We start from the raw sequence: 16,930 nt of genomic DNA on the forward strand, positions 1-16,930 counted from the left end.
AAATCAATCTGAATAATCATAAGGAACTGTCAAAAAATCACAGTTAAAAAAAAGTGAGCACACATAACAATAAAAGGCTGACACGAAAGGATTTTGTGCTAACAACTCACCATAAATGACGAAGAAAATGGGAGAACTACGAACGCAGGAGGACTGACGAACACGGGAGGACCAACGTATGCGTGAGTATCAACGAACACACATCCATGCTCTACACTTTTATTATTTGATGTGCAACAACACCTTGGCAAGATTCAGGCAGAAGAAGAAGGATTTGTTGCTGTTAGAGACTCGGCTTCGGCTCTTCTACTGAACTACATGAACCCCATATACGTAACCCCACCCTTTTTTCTACCCAAACAAAGAAATACATTCATGGGTTTGAGTATTTACGTTACGTAATGTTGGCATGGAAATGTCACTCAACCAAAAATTGTGTTCACCCTAATGACCCTCATCTCACTTTTGTATCCTCATCCCTCTGGTAGAGAAGCCTGGCAGAGAAGCAAAGATAAAAATTAAAAAATTAAAAAAATTAAAAGAAGAAGAAAGCAGCTACATAGATAGATATTTCAACAGCAATGAAGATTTCATGCAAGAGCAAAGAATCACAATAGCTATTTGGATCCTAGAGCACACACAAATACAAACCAACTATTTGCTTCATCTTCATTGCAGGAACAATAACATCTGTTACATAAGATTTCAAAAGTAAGTAAAGCTACGAAACACTCCAAAACTTACCACCAAATCATCCATGAAATGTTGATCCAGTCTAGGTATATCAATTAGCTTTAGTGGAAGTGTTGGGAAGAAATCACATAAGATGACAATGCGAAATGCATAATGAAAAAATTCACATTTCAATTGCTCAAGTTTTCCACGAAAATAATGGAAAAATCAGGTTTAACTCAAATGTTGAAGAATTTGAATACTTGTCATTCATGAACGAACCTATGCTTGTACGAAGCTTCAAATATATTTCATCTCAGCTCTTGATTGAGCCACCCTTACTTAGCCTATCATGTAAGGAATGCCATAAAGCACTTGCACCACAACATTAAAACTTAAAAGTAGCACATCAAAAGAATCAGGATCTGTATTGAGAGCATATCATATTGTCTAGAGACTAAAAGTAGCTTGACAAACCATTCCACGCATCGTAGCTTGTAAGTTTTAACTCAAATGTCGGAAAAAAAATACCTGTCATTCATGAACGAACCTATGCTTGTGTGAAGCTTCAAATATATTTCATCTCGGCTCTTGATTGAGCCACCCTTACTTAGCCTATCCTGTAAGGAATGCCATAAGCACCTGCACCACAACATTAAAACTTAAAAGTAGCACATCAAAAGAATCAGGATCTGTATTGAGAGCATATCATATTGTCTAGAGACTAGAAGTAGCTTGACAAACCATTCCATACATCGTAGCTTACTCCTTCCCAGAATATTTTATCTAAAAAAAGAGGACATTCTCCACATAATAAACACGCTTCTTAACCAAATCTCTTCTACCTTTACTTAGCCTAAAATTAAGCCAAGCCTAAAATTCTAATTGAGCGCTTCTCTCTAATGAAGCTTTTAAAAAGCTTAGGTCTGATTACACTTAAAATAAACAAATGCATATAAGGAAATTTTTAAAACCATGGGTAGGACAACTTACCAAGAACTGGGATCCATTTAAATCACTCTAAAATGTCCTTCTTTTGCTCCAAATTTTCTTCCTCTAACCCACACCCAATCAAGAATGGATGCTCCCTTAACAGTCTTTAACCAGTACTGGTATTTGTTAACAGTATTTTCTTTGTTTCATTTAATATTTATAATCAATTTCAACTATTTTGCAGTTACAAAGTATAAAAAGTTATCAAAATACTATTCACAATCAAGTGCCACAATAAATCAAAATAACATACATGCAAATATGCAATCAATCATAGCACGCATATATTTTTGGCATAATGAAATTCTCAGTGGTACTCAGGTAAGGAAGCCTAGTCTAAACCAACCCGAGCACACCACACCACACAAAGTTTAACCTAAACCCAATTATCAAAATTGAAAAAACAAAACAGAGAGAGAAAACATAGAAACACAAACAGTTTTATTTATTCATGCAAGCAAGCACCAATGTCTAAACTAAGGCAAGCCATTCTCAGTTTTATTCATTCAAGGAATCACCCTTATCTAAACCAAGTCAAGCCATTCTCAATTTTATTCATGCAATGAATCATCCTAGCTTGAACCAATCCAATAAAGCTACACCGAACCAAACCAAGCAAAGTCGAGCCTATCTCAAAACAAAATCTCCAACTTAACTACTTTCAATATCATAAACAGATTTTCAATTCAAAATTTTTTTTAAAAAAAAAACATCAAACTTGCAAAATATTTAAAAAAAAGTCAAACCCAATTATCAAAATTCCAAAAAGCAAAAAAAAAAGAAAACACCAAAACCCAAACAACTTTACTTGTTGGTGGAATCAAACCCTCAGTTTTATTCATGCAAGGAACCACCCTTGTCTAAACCAAGCCAAGCCAAGCCATTCTTAGTTTTATTGCAAGGAACCACCCTTGTCTAAACCAAGTCAAGCCATTCTTAGTTTTATTTATGCAAGGAATCACCCTTGTCTAAACCAAGCCAAGCCATTCTTAGTTTTATTGCAAGGAACCACCCTTGTCTAAACCAAGCCAAGTCATTCTTAGTTTTATTCATGCAAGGAACCACACTTGTCTAAACCAAGCCACACCGAACCAAACCAAGTGAAGTTGAACCAATCTTAAAACAAAAAAGCTCTAACTTTACAATTTAAACTTTCAATATCATAAACTGACTGTCCAGGAAAAAAAAAAAAGAGATAGAGAATCTAAAATTAAAATTTTAAAAAAAAAAAAAACACTAAAGCCAAACCATACTAAACCCAATTATCAAAATTCCAAAACCCAAAAAAAAATACAAAAACCCAAACAATTTTATTGGTTGGCAGGATGAAATTATCAGTTCAGTTCTATTCATGCAAGGAATCACCCTTGCCTAAACTAAGTCAAGCCACATCAAACCAACCCAAACAAAATTCATGAATAAAGAATACAAATCAAAATAAATCATCAAATCACAAATAATGATAAAATCAAATCCACTATTATGAAAAATCCCCAAATCAAAAAACCAAAAGGGGGAAAAGAAAATTCCACACACCCAAAAAAAACACAAATCCTTCCCAGGGGAAAAAAATCACTAGAACATGAAAATATAAATTAATAAAACAAACCATCAAACCCGAAGAAGAAGATTGGCCAAAGCAAAAACCCAAAAGAAAGCCATGACGAAAAGATTGAAAATCAAAATAAATGATCAAATCAAACCCTAATTACGAATAATCCCAAAATCAGAAAACCAAAAAAAAAAGGCAGAATAAGAAAACCCCAAAAACCAAAAACAAAAGAAACCAAATCCTTCTCAGATAAAAAGAAATCACATCAGAACATGAATACATAAATTAATAAAACAAAATCATCTCAAAATAAGCTGTACCACGAAATCTCCAATTAACTATAAAAAGAACTATAGTTCCAGACAATACCATGCATCTCCACATTCGAACAGGCAATTCGAAACCACTTGGGTGTCATCACAATGGACAACACTAATCATTGACATATGCACAGAGAGAGTGACAAGGAACGGGAAAAACTATGGATATCATTACTCAAATAAACAATATTATAGTTTCAAACTTAGATGAATTCAGTTTTAGATTCAACCGTTGATAATGAAACAGGCAGAAGTATCAACTCGGGAAGATATACACATACCCATCCAATTTCAAGCGAAAAACACAGATAATATCCTTTCAAAAGAAATTGAAGGTAAGCAATACAATCTACACGTAGTATCAAATCAAAGCAAAATAACATGTATCACCATCTAATTACAAATACAAACAACATATAGCATTCACTGAGAGTATTAAAAGCAAGCATCAAAAGAAGGTAGAAAAATACAATACCAAATCAAAATACGTAAATAAGAGCATGCGAGAAACCCTAATTTCTTAGAAGAAGAAGGAACGCAGAGAGAACTTGGGAGAGAAATACTCTGAGAGAGTGTCGTTATAATTGTTTCAAAAAACATAGCCCTTGAATTTGTAAGAAGAGGCACAGAGTAGGATTAGATAAATTATTTTGGAGAGAGCCGTTGGAATTACTTTACAAATAGAACCCTTAAATAGTTAAATCTGAAAGAGGAGTGTTTATTATCTGAAAGAGTAGACACAGAGTAGGATTTAGAGAAATTATTTTATAGAGAGCCGTTAGAAATTTATTTAGGAAAACAAAATAGGACCGTTGAATTTGAAAGAGAAGCCTAGGCTAGGATTAGAGATACTGTTTATATTATTTTCAAAAATGGAGCCGTTAGACAAATAAAAAAAAGTGAAATTGTGAATTTTTATTTTTATGAAAAAAAAAAGGTCGGGGGAGGGGAAACAACATGGGTTGTTTAGGGTTTTAGGGAAACAAAATTTGAAAATCGGTAGAGCAAAGAAAGAACATTATACAATACAACTCTAAGAAAATCACGAAAAAAAAAGTCGGTCACGGAGGGGAACACAGTGATTGTTTTAGGGGGGTTAGGGGAAACAATTTTGAAAATCGGTAGAATCATACCTGAATGAACGTACTCCATGATTTCAGTCTTCAGATCTTCGATTTCTCTCTTTGTCGTCTCCTTTTCCCCAAGTCGAATCAAAGAACAGGAAGTGATAAATCGAGAAATTGAAGATACAGTAGAAAATAATCATCAGCTCCACAGCAGTACCGGCACCCTGCGATCATCAACTCCACGGCAGCATTGTCACCGTGATCATGAACACAGAGTGCTCTGTAATTTCAAAGAGTTTTTAGTCTGAACTGAACCCTACTCTTTATTTAGGATTCCTTTCCAAGTTCCAACCTTGGAGTTTCCATGTCGTCCATTTAAGCAAGTAGAAATGGGCCGGGCCTGCTCAAAAGTAGGTTGAAAGGTCCAATGGGCCTACTGTAGAAAACAATAGCAGGCCCAAAGCGAATTCCCTGTTAACATTAATTTAATAAAAAAAATATTTACAAAAAAGATATTATTTTTATGGAAGTCCACCATCAACAAGCCGGTCGGACTGGTTTTCTCGTCAAATATTATAGCTGATTCTTTGCTTCACGTGATCCTAAATAACCATAATATTATGCATTATTGTTTTTTTTTATAAATATCTGAAATCGAACATTTGATATACATATAAATTTACTTATTATTAGAATCAAACATTAGGCACACATACGCCTAATTCAGTCGATTGTCAATCGAGTCACCGCTCATTGATATATTATTGTTTATTTACCAAGCTTCATAAGAAATCCACAGGTCCGTAATAAAAATGTACACTCAACTCTCCATCTCACTCTCAGCTCTATCTGTGTCTTTCACTCTTTCTCTGTCTAGGGTGATAGTGGATGCTATCAATAGTTTGAACGAGCTTAGCGCACATTCAAAACAAACAAAAAGTTATATTTCATGACTAATTTGTTGGTCTGAGTTTTTGTTTTGGTTTGTGTTGAAAAGTCTGTCAACTACGCTTCTTCGCGGTCAATTTTTTTCTTAAATGATTATCTTGTATGTTTTATTGAAAAGTAATTGTTTGAAACTAGTAAAAAGTAATTGTGATAAATAAAAAATGTATGTTTTATTATTCGATACCATTATGTCATATCAATAATAATTAACAAATTTTGGGGGGCGCTCCTCCTTATCCCCGATCCTTAATTACACCTCCAGTGAGTGCGAATCCTGGATGCACCACTAACCCAAATTGATCAAAATAAATTTCTTAGTTTATTGATATATGAAAAAAAGGGTTATTTGCAAGTGAGTCGTTAATCGAACAACAATCACTTTGCATGTAAGGGACCGAATCACCCATTAAACTCGTGGGTTCGAGTCCCATCCGCTTCCAAAACCCTTGTTTGGAGAAGAAAAAAAGTTCCTTTTACAGTGGGTGAATTTCCCATTTCCTAATAATTTTCTATTGGGCAATTGCATCCCATCTTTGAAACCGCCATCTCCTCCTCTAGTATCTATCTAATAATAATATCATTGAATCCAAAATCTCCTATGACGCAAATCCCACTTCCTATAACTTGATTTTATCTCCAATTTCTCGCGCCTCGTTCATCCTCTCCCTTCCAAAGAAAAAGAACATTGGCTAATCCATGCTGCCTTTGTCAACTTTGATTGTTCCCAAAAGAAAAAATTAATATATAATATATATATATATATATAAACAACCAAGTTTATATTATTTTTGTGTTAATTTTTTTCTTGCAAATACCCAATAATTTGTTCTGGATTCACTGTTATCATGTTCAATTCGGATTGATCTTGTTGATGGTTAAAAGGTTGGTCTTCTTTTAGGTTTTGCCCTAATTTTTTTGTTGCATGGTCTCTGTGTTTCTGTTCTGTCTGGATTTGGATTAGGGTTAGATCCGTCAAAGCAGATTCATCGCTATCTTTTTGACAAACACATACACAGATACACAGATGTATTAGTTTCTAAATATGGATTTTTTTTTTCCCTTCATTACAGATTTTTGGTCGCTACTTCTACAGCAGTGTGGTTTATGATTTTGGTCTTGATGAAGTAAAATCAGTGAATCCTGGATCAAGTACATGTAAGCCCTAGTACGAATTTTCTGTTGTTTCTTTCACGTTATTCATGTCTCTTTCTTTGCATAGAAATTGCTTTAGATTTCTTTACAAATCTCAAAATCTACTCAATCCTTTAGCCAATATTAAGCACCAAATTATAAATGGTTTTATACAGTTGAGTCTTGTGTCTAGATTTTTTTTCTTCCTTTTGATTGACTTTAAGATGGTAAATCACATCATTGATTTGATGAATCAACATTTGTTTAGATAGGTTGCAGTTTTTTGAAGACAACTGTAGTTGTGAGAATTGGTTCTATGTTCCGGGAAATTTCTGCTTCAATGATTTCTTGTGACGTGTGTTTTTTTTTTTAATAACCTTCGTGAATCTAAATCTATATGATCTGCTTGATTTTCGGGGCAGCACTGTTAGATTAGCGTAATTGTGAGGGTTAGTTCTTTGTATACTGAAATTTCTGCTTCAATGATTTCATGTGATGACTCATTTTGTTTGCTTCTTTTTATTTTTTTTCTTTTGGGCAAAAAAAGAAGTCGGGAGCATCTTTCTAAAATCATTGCATAACATGAAAGGGAAGTTAAGAGTAGTTGGACGAATTGTCCTAATGTTTGTGAATCTTAGTTTAGATGATCAGCTTAATTGTCAGTCAGAAAAATGTTAGGATAAATCTTTTGCTGGCAGTTGTGTAGGCATTTCTTTTAGGGAACTGGTTTTTCATTTATGCTTTAGTGGACTATGGTGATGCTTCATAAGACACCCTAATTGTTTGAATCAGTTAGATATCCTTATAGCAAATATAGCTATATGCCTCATACCCTATCTTAATTATTGAAGCTAGTAAGGTAGCTCATATTCTGACATATGATTTGTGGTTACGTCTTCTTTGACTTCTTTGCAGAGGAAGTGTGCTATTTTCTGCCAGCAAGTCTTAAGGTAAATTCGTTCTTGAATCAGCTACACCTGAATTTGTTTGTTTCTTCAAACTTCATTCTCCATTAGGAATTCAAGTTATGATCCCTAAGATAGCCTTTCCAATGTTGGACTTCTAGCTCTGCTGCTCTCCTTTCATTTTGAAAATTGCTCATGTTGCAGTGACGATGGGTACTGAACTTATGAGAGTTTGTGTTAAAGGAGAGAAAGATGACTTTCCACCTGTTCCCCCGGGGTTTGAGTCAGTTGGGTCTTTCACTTTAAAAAGGGTGCAGGAGAGTGGAAAACAGATTAGTGAAGATGTAGTTCATTGCTCAGAGTCTTTGAGTGCTTGTGAATCACAATCAAGTTCAGGTCAGATGGATGCTGAGTTTAACATTTCCGATGGGGGAAATACTACAAGGTCTCTTCGACATAAACCTTGGATAAACTATGCAAGATTTCATAACAGTTCGGAGGATGAGTCTGATTCTGGGAAGCTAAATAAAGTTAGTATAAAATACTGTCACTTCACAAGTTCTTATGTTTTGCGAAACTACTCTACTGATTTTTTAAGTAACAATGTAAATCCTTGTTTCCCTAAGTTTTATGTGTCTAAAGTAGCATTTCTATTTGCAGAACTTCACTTTAAGGTCACGCTTGCCTAAGGGTGTTATTCGTGGATGTCCAGAATGTAGCAATTGCCAGAAGGTTTATTTTCAGTTTGTTTGCATTTGCTTGCTGCACTTTCATGCGATACTATTCAATTAGCATGGTTCCTTAAATCCCTTGTTCTTTGTTCCCAAAAAGAATAATTAGAACCATCACCAGCAGCACTCACGGTGGACAACATTGCTGAAATTAAAGTTCTAGATATTTTCAAGATGACAGACATGATTCTAGTTATGAATAAATGATTAAATGGTTACAAACTAGCTGTACCCTGTACAATCTTATAAAGTGTTTTTTTTTAATATTGTATTTGTTGCAATTTTATTGTGTATTTTGCATGTAAACTGTTCAATAATTTATTCCAATATGGCGTGGTTGATATTTGGAAGCTTGCTACAGGTCACTGCGAGATGGCGGCCCGAAGACGCTTGCATGCCTGAGCTTGAGGATGCTCCAGTATTTACTCCAAGTGAAGAGGTTCTCTTATTGGCTGTTGTCTTTTTGTAGCTGGAGAATTTAAGTTTCAGTTAACAAATACTTGTTTTCTAGTATTTCTTTTCTTTGATAAATATCTGAAATTCAGACATTCGTTTTGTAGGAGTTTGAAGATACTTTGAAATATATAGCAAGCATACGTCCAAAAGCTGAACCATATGGTATATGTCGCATTGTTCCTCCCCCTTCTTGGAAACCTCCTTGTGCACTTAGGGAAAAACGTATATGGGAGGCTTCTACATTTTTCACTCGTGTTCAGAGGGTTGATAAACTACAGAATCGAGATTCAATGAGAAAGAGGTCAAGGGAACACACCCAAATGAAGAGGAAAAGGAGAAGGTGTCTGAGAGTGGCAGTAGATTGCAGGACAGATGCTGGAAGTATTTCAGGGTTTACTGATGATCGACCTTGTGAGGACGAGAGGTTTGGGTTTGAACCTGGTCCAGAGTTCACTCTTGAAACATTTCAGAAATATGCAGATGATTTCAAGGCCCGGTACTTTAGCAATGATGCAAATGCTACAAATGCAAGAGGTAACATGAACACGTCTCCAGAGAGTTGGGAGCCATCAGTGGAGACTATTGAGGGTGAATATTGGCGGATTGTAGAGAAAGCGACTGAGGAAATAGAGGTATGATTTGAGAGGTTTATAAGATTATAAAAAAACTGTCATTGAATAATCATCTTCTTTTGTGTTGTTCTTGTCTTATCTTCTCTGCAAATTTGTTGGGAACGTAACTGGGATGGTTATTATTTTGGTTTTTTGCTGTAGGTACTCTATGGTGCAGACCTAGAAACTGGGGTTTTTGGCAGTGGTTTTCCCAAAAGGGGTAGTCAAGTTGTTTCTGCTTCAGATGAACGATATATACGATCAGGCTGGAACTTGAACAAGTTTCCTAGGCTTCCTGGATCTGTTCTATCCTATGAAGCCAGTGATATATCAGGTGTTTTGGTTCCATGGTTGTATATAGGGATGTGCCTTTCCTCCTTCTGTTGGGTAAGACGGAATATTCTTTAGCGTAATATTAAGTTATAGATTGACATCAAAATGCATGAATAAGTAATCGAGAAAATAGAGTGTCTGCTGTGTTATTTTCTCTTGACAATGCATGGAACCAGATCATGATTTATCTTGTTGACATGTGCATATTTATTGAATGCTCATCTCTGGCATGCTTTTTATATATGATATAGGTTTGCATATCATGAGCATTTTTTATCGCAAAAGGAAGATTTTATTGATGGGCACAATGGCTTAAGTTACGTCTACCAGGAACAGAGTAGTAAGAAAATCAAGTACAGACAAGAGATCAAGAAGCCAAGACTAAAGCAACATGACTTAAGTTACGTCAAGATTAAAGATTTCATGAAAGTTGTTCCATTGTCTTGATAACCAAAATTTGGGCGTAGAAAGCCTATTGTCATCTGTCTATCATGAATATTCCTTTAGTAATAAATTAATCCATATGATGTTAGAAACATCAACAGTTCTGAGAGTATTAGAAAAAAAGTTCTTTGGAAGAAATCATCAACCCCTATTAATTGACCTCACTCGTTGTAGAAAATTGTTTGGTTTGTACTTATAATGTTAAATCAGTCAGCTTCAAGAGTCAAGACATTCTGAGTTCAAATTATTTCCATTAGCTAAAGAATTTTTTGATTTCCTGCTTGAAATTTTATTTGTAAACCTATACTATTATGAATTTGACATATATATATTCTTTTAAAAAGTGGTGACAGTTTGCTTGAAGATGTGATTCCAGTTATCTAATTTGGATGGTAAAGATTTCTCATCCATGTGTTTACCCTTTTGCCTTATATGTCTGAGAACAGCATGTTGAAGATCACCACCTGTATTCACTGAACTACCTGCATTGGGGTGCTCCGAAAATTTGGTATGGTGTCCCAGGTAGTGATGCTCTAAAGTTGGAGGAGGCTATGAGAAGGCACTTGCCTGACCTTTTCGAGGAACAACCTGACTTGCTCCATAAGCTAGTAAGTTTAGGTTTTAAGAATGTGCTAAATGTTATTCTTATGTAGTATAAGGACCAAACACCAAGCTGTTATTCACGCCTATATTATTGACAGCAGAGAGTCTAGCACTCTAGCTGGTTTCGTTCTTGTTTTTTGTTTTACATTCATAACATGATTCATGTCCTATGTTTATACTAGCAGTATGTGAACTCTTAATTATGCATGTCAGCAGTTGCATGAATTCCTGGTTGTAGGTCATTAGTCTCATACTTATGCAAAATGGCCAATAGCTCTGTAGCCTCACGTTATCACCTTTGCTCATTGAAGTTGAGGTTATAAATTTGATCTCACTTGGACCCTTTAGATCTGTACAACAAAAAAGGGTAGAAGGAAACTTTGCAATATGTTACTTTATTTTTTGTCTCTTAACCGAAAAATTCACCTGCTTCGAAACTGGAATTTTTTTATCTTCCTCTCTTTCTATTTTTACTCCCTTCATATACATTTTAAATTATTTGAGTTCTATGTTCCACCAGAAATTAGGCCTCGATTTTGCTTTAGTATTTATTATAGTGTACATTTTAATCTTAAAATTCTAGAAAGTTTGGGTTCATGAAAGAAGAAGACCAGAGCTTGGTTCTCTTGCTCGTTCTCTCTGAAAGCTTATTTTTAATTCTAACAGTGAAGAGCATAAGAACAGTGGTTTATTCATCTTGCATGTTCCTGTAATGAAGTTCTAGATGTTAATATGTCTACTATCATGCAGGTGACACAGCTCTCTCCCTCTATTCTGAAATCTGAAAGTGTACCTGTCTATCGTTGTATTCAGAATTCTGGAGAGTTTGTTCTGACATTTCCTAGAGCGTATCATTCAGGGTTCAATTGTGGCTTCAATTGTGCAGAGGCAGTTAATGTTGCTCCTGTTGACTGGTTGCCACATGGACAGATTGCTATAGAGCTATACCGTGAGCAGGGGCGAAGGACTTCCATCTCCCATGATAAACTGTTGCTTGGGGCCGCAAGGGATGCTGTTAGAGCTCTATGGGAGCTTAATTTACTGAAGAATAATACCCTTGATAACTTAAGGTGGAAAGATGTTTGTGGGAAGGATGGGATCTTAGCTAAAGTGCTCAAGGTAAGCCTTTATACCTTGTTCTTGAATTGATTGGGCTGACTGGCATATTTGCAATTTTATGATTTGAAAATTTGGAGATTAGAAACCTGTCCACATCTTCCTTCCCCTCCCATAGCTTGGAGGGCATTGGTGTTGCGCTAGTGCCTAGTGGTGCAATGCGACTAATGACTCACATGTGCGCAGGCAATATCACCTCAAAATTAAATTCTTCTCTTTAAAAACCTGAAACAGAAGAGCTTTGGTAAAAGCAAGGCAAAAGATGGTGTCTATACCAGTGAGTAATAGCGACATAGATATCCCCCGGGATATAACGGGGTTACGGGATCATATTATATGCTTAAGTTGTAGATTTGTAAATTAAGAGGTGCTTGATTACTCATCCTGGGTCTAAATATGTTGTTCAGTCTACCTGTTAGATTTTACAGTGTGTGCTGATTAGTTGAATTGTCAAACTGGTAGTAGTCACTTTCCATTTGAAAGTTAAGAATGTAAAATTCTGCAACTAGGTTAGCAGAAAAGGTACATTTGTGGACTTAATATGCACAAATTTTTTTTGTAAAGCTTTTCCTTCTGACTTCGTATTATCTCTTACCTAGTCACGTGTTGGATTGGAGCATACACGGAGGGGATTTCTTTGCAATTCTATGAAGGCAGTGAAGATGGAGAGTGACTTTGATGCTACTAGTGAGAGAGAGTGTAGTGTGTGTCAATTTGATTTGCACCTTTCTGCAGTGGGTTGTCATTGTTCTCCAGATAGATACGTATGCCTCAATCATGCAAACCAATTCTGTTCATGTGCTTCGGGCACTAAAATGTTCCTCTTTCGCTATGACATCTGTGAATTGAATATTCTTGTTGAGGCATTGGAAGGAAAATTAAGTGCTGTGTACCGGTGGGCTAGACTAGATCTTGGACTAGCCCTTAGTTCTTATATCTCGAATGACACTGCACAAGTTGGTAATATATCCCATCCTGCAGAGGTAGCAATGTTGGAAGATGTGAGATCTAAGGAAACAATCAATGGTTTTAAAAATTTTCAAGCAGGTGAAATCTCCAGAGATATTTTACGAAATTTTTCAACGGTGTCTGGTAAGAGCATTTTGCAGCACAAAATGGAACTTCCTGAAGCTGCATCGCCCTCAGAGGCACTGTCAACATTGTATGGTTCTTTCCTTGAAAATCAGTTGGCAAATCTTCATTCAAAGGTCAAGGAAGAAGGTTCTGCTCTTATGGATTCAAATTTAGAATCCTCAATTCGCCAATTCTCTCGAGATGTGTTATCATCTGTTGCTCCTGTTCCAGAAGAATGTAGAGAGAAGCCTTTAGCTTTTGGGCATAATAATATTATTCTTCTTAGTGACGATGAAGGAGATGAAATAATGAAGCCAGTTTCAGAAAATTCGAAGGTTAATTCTTTGGCTTGCCATTCAGAATCTTTGGAGAGAGTTGAAACTTCTGATGGGAAATTGAGCCTTTGTAACTATGATAAAGATCCTGTTATAACTAGCCCCATCTCTGATGCAGTGGAAATGAGTCAAAGGGACGCCAGTTCGTTATCCGAGGCACAAAGGAATATTTGTTTATCTGGTTCTGCACTAGTGGAGGATAGAACAATTTCGGAATCTAGTCCACCAAATAATTCTTGTCATGCGGATTCAACAAGTGCAGAATTTCCAAGAAATTTTCAGGATCGTAGTATTGCAAATGCTGAGAGTAAACTAAAGAATGTGTTGCCATGTGATGAGGGGAAATCTAGCAATGAGGATAAGCATGAAAAGATGGGGCCAAATACTTGCTCAAATTTGGTGGAGAATACAAGGGCCATTACAGGAATCCCAAGTTGCTCACAAAATCATTTTGACAGGTATTTCCGGCAGAAAGGTCCTCGCATTGCCAAGGTTGTGCGAAGGATTAACTGCAATGTTGAGCCTCTGGAATTCGGAGTTGTGCTTTCTGGAAAGCTATGGTGTAATAGCCAGGCCATATTCCCAAAGGGTATGCTTTTTGTGAGTTCTTAGATGAAGAATAAATTTCATGGCAGATTTCTAAAGTTATGACTTGTGTAGCTAAATTGAACTAATTTATCTGGTACTTGAATTGTTTTACGGGTGCAGGATTTAGAAGCAGGGTTAAGTACATGAGTGTCTTGGATCCAGCAAATATGTCTTACTATGTCTCAGAAATTCTGGATGCTGCAAGGGATAGACCTCTGTTTATGGTAATTGGAACTCTTAAGTTGGTCTTCAGATGCTTAAAACATGATATGTTAGCAATAGCACATTTTTCTTATTGGTTTTTACTATAGACTAAATTATATTATGTAGTTTGACTGATTTGTTGTATCATATCATTTTATCTTATCCTGTATTACTTTTTTTTTCTCGAAAGGTTTGTTGTTCCTTTACATGGTTTCTTAATAAGACGGAAGCCTAATTAATTGAGAAAGATCTAGCGTTATAAAATCCCAATAGGTGTAGAAAACGCTTTACCATTATTCTCTTTGGAATTTATTTTCCACAACACAAAGGAGAATTTCTAGCTGCGATAGTTTTTTTTACTAGAATTTACTTATAAATAATAGTGGTTGTGCACCCTAACACTTTGAAATATGTTATAATGTATTGTTAAATGGTCTAGAAGTTCTTGGAGTCGGAGCTGAAGTCCATCGAAAAGCAGTAATGGAAATTTTAACATAGTATACAGCTTTTTTTTGGTATCTTTTAGCATTATGTAAACTGCTTCTAAGTAAGTTTTCCTGGTGAACTATTACTCCATGGACAAATTCTGGTAGTCAAGACAGAGCAGCGATCTCTTTGAAATTCGTAGTCTTCATGTAACCTAATTTGTTTATTTTTTGATTTCTCAGTTGTTCTCTCTATGTACTCTTCTTCTTTGGGTTGCACTCTCTTGGCGCCCCTAAATAATTTCCTATGCATTCAACAAAACAAAAAAGAAAAGTAAAAGAACGAAGTATTCATTGTGAAAATGCCGGATATCCATATATTAATGAGAATGATTTGACGGTGATTAATTTTAGGGCATGCTATGATTGCTTCTCTTCGATTCCTGAGGCTGTTTGAATCGTGGTTGTAGAACGCTAAATTATGATGACTGTTCACCTCTTTTTTTTTCTTAGTAGACTGTGTGCTGCCTCTACTGCATCAAAGAAAATCTTCCTAATTGTTATGCAAATTGCAGAGGCTTTAAGTGATAGCATTATAACAAGGCATCATAGAAGCCTCTGCTTGCCAAAACAGTGGTGCATTGACAGGAGTGGTAACTGTCATTGTTTTTTTTTTTGGGATTTGAAATTCTTAAAGATTGTCCTTGATTTTTACTATAGATGCATGTGATAATTGAAAGACTTAATTATCAAAAGGATGGGGATGTTTGTATTTCATAATTGAAAGACTTGACGTTTCCAGGTCTACTTAGAAGACTGTCCCAGCGAGGTATTCATTCATGTTTCAGCTGGCAGATGCTGGGAAATGGTGAGAGAGAGAGTGAATCAAGAGATCACAAAGAAACATAAATTGGGAAGAATGGAACTTCCTCCTTTGCAGCCTCCAGGAAGTCTTGATGGCTTTGAGATGTTTGGGTTTTCATCACCTGCAATTGTGCAGGTACAATTTTCAGCAGAACTGACAATATGAATTTTTATTTATTTTTTGAAAAACAAAAAAAAAATTTCAGAATGCAAATTTGTTAGATACGTGTGGAAGTGTGATTATTTCTGTCTCTATGTGTGCGTGCTACTCATATTAGTTGGTTTTGTGTTTTTCTTCATTTGAATTTTTTTTCCTTCGTTGATTTGAATTTGGGTTCACTTTAGTATCATGCATGGTTTCTTTATACAGGGCATAGAGGCACTTGATCGACATCGAATTTGTATGGAGTATTGGGACTCAAGGCCCTATTCTCGTCCTCCGATGCAGATTCCACAGAATTCTCAGTCCATGGACAATGGAGGAAATTTACATAGGAAATGTGCAGAAAAGAACGATGATCATCGAGAGGGTTCTTGGAGACATATGTTGCCAGATGGAGTTGATACAGTTCTCAAAGGCCTATTCAAGAAGGCAAACCCAGAAGAACTATACTCGCTTAGTCGTGTTTTAGTTGACAGTCGGACATCATCTGATCAAGACAGGGTAGCTCAACTTCTAAATGAAGAAATTCATAGCCGTCATAGATGATTCATCGTCTGGTCGCATGAGAATCTACACGGAATTTGCTATTTACAGTTTTCCGACTGTAAATTTTCGAGGGCCTGTTATCACACTGCACATACAACTTACATTCAATCAAAGCCATTTTTTTACCTATAGAAGGGAGGAAAGGAGAGGTAAGACTGTTTTCCCCATAGAATATTTTGGTGGCAATTTGGTGTATTGAAGCTGAAATATTCATTGGGAGGATGCTTTCGATTTTTGAGATTATGGCAACCATGTTTCTTTTAGGTGGTGGTAATGATGCCATCATTATCATTATCATTTGTTTTTTTTGGCATTGTGGCTTCTTTTTATTGAAATTCTCTGAGCTTAGAATTCAATTATACATGCGGTGACATGATTTAATGGATGTTTGGGAAGCAATTATCTTATAAAGTATACAGCCTTTTAGTTCCTCGTTGGGGATTATGGTATCAGGCAATGCACTAATAGGATGGCCAATTGCCATTTGAGCTTGCCTTTAATGTTCAAGTAGAGACGCTTTCCTGACACCAGGTTTAGAGAATAACGGGTCATTGATTGAAATGGTGAATTTGATCACGATAACTCTTAACATTAATAGGATGCCCAATTGCCATTTGAGCTTGCCTTACAATGTTCAAGTAGAGATGCTTTCCTGACGCAAGGTTTAGAGAATAACGGGTCATTAAGTGAGATGGTGAATTTAATCACGATAACTCTTAGCACTAATAGGATGCCCAATTGCCATTTGAGCTTGCCTTACAATGTTCGAGTAGAGATGCTTTCTTGACGCCAGGCTTAGAGAATAATGGGTCATAGGCTTAGAGAATAATGGGTCATTGACTGAGATGG

At 35.9% G+C, this 16,930-nt stretch overlaps 1 protein-coding gene and 1 long non-coding RNA gene across 3 annotated transcripts; one reads left to right on the forward strand and one right to left on the reverse strand.

Moving 5' to 3' along the window:
• Window positions 1–116: 116 nt before the first annotated feature.
• On the reverse strand, window positions 117–4,877 carry LOC119999265. The gene is made up of 3 exons (XR_005468389.1): window positions 4,671–4,877; window positions 1,204–1,314; window positions 117–494 (listed from the first exon to the last, which is right to left on the reverse strand). It is a non-coding gene; the product is annotated as an uncharacterized LOC119999265 (long non-coding RNA).
• A 1,289-nt stretch (window positions 4,878–6,166) lies between these two features.
• On the forward strand, window positions 6,167–16,489 carry LOC119999867 (putative lysine-specific demethylase JMJ16). Of its 2 annotated transcripts, none has more exons than XM_038847645.1 (14): window positions 6,167–6,434; window positions 6,623–6,717; window positions 7,599–7,633; window positions 7,793–8,118; window positions 8,249–8,320; window positions 8,681–8,758; window positions 8,880–9,407; window positions 9,549–9,773; window positions 10,610–10,771; window positions 11,517–11,885; window positions 12,482–13,880; window positions 14,000–14,103; window positions 15,311–15,508; window positions 15,743–16,081. In XM_038847645.1, the coding sequence occupies exons 4-14, from the start codon at window positions 7,798–7,800 to the stop codon at window positions 16,079–16,081; spliced, it is 3,795 nt and encodes a 1,264-aa protein (XP_038703573.1). In that variant the 5' UTR covers window positions 6,167–6,434; window positions 6,623–6,717; window positions 7,599–7,633; window positions 7,793–7,797. The 2 variants fall into 2 exon arrangements, with proteins under 2 accessions (XP_038703573.1, XP_038703574.1); XM_038847646.1 differs by having other exon boundaries at window positions 6,168–6,434; window positions 6,623–6,707; window positions 15,743–16,489.
• The last annotated feature ends 441 nt before the right edge of the window (window positions 16,490–16,930 follow it).

This window comes from Tripterygium wilfordii, chromosome 6 (genome assembly GCF_013401445.1).
Source record: "Tripterygium wilfordii isolate XIE 37 chromosome 6, ASM1340144v1, whole genome shotgun sequence".
Taxonomy (NCBI): domain Eukaryota; kingdom Viridiplantae; phylum Streptophyta; class Magnoliopsida; order Celastrales; family Celastraceae; genus Tripterygium; species Tripterygium wilfordii.

What these genes read in the sequence shown, in the direction of transcription:
- LOC119999867 (XM_038847645.1), top strand. Translation starts at nt 7,798, where the DNA reads ATGGGTACTGAACTTATGAGAGTTTGTGTTAAAGGAGAGAAAGATGAC. An exon ending in AAGCGACTGAGGAAATAGAG is followed by an intron (nt 9,408 to 9,548) that starts GTATGATTTGAG and finishes TTTTTGCTGTAG; the next exon opens with GTACTCTATGGTGCAGACCT. An exon ending in CTGACTTGCTCCATAAGCTA is followed by an intron (nt 10,772 to 11,516) that starts GTAAGTTTAGGT and finishes ACTATCATGCAG; the next exon opens with GTGACACAGCTCTCTCCCTC.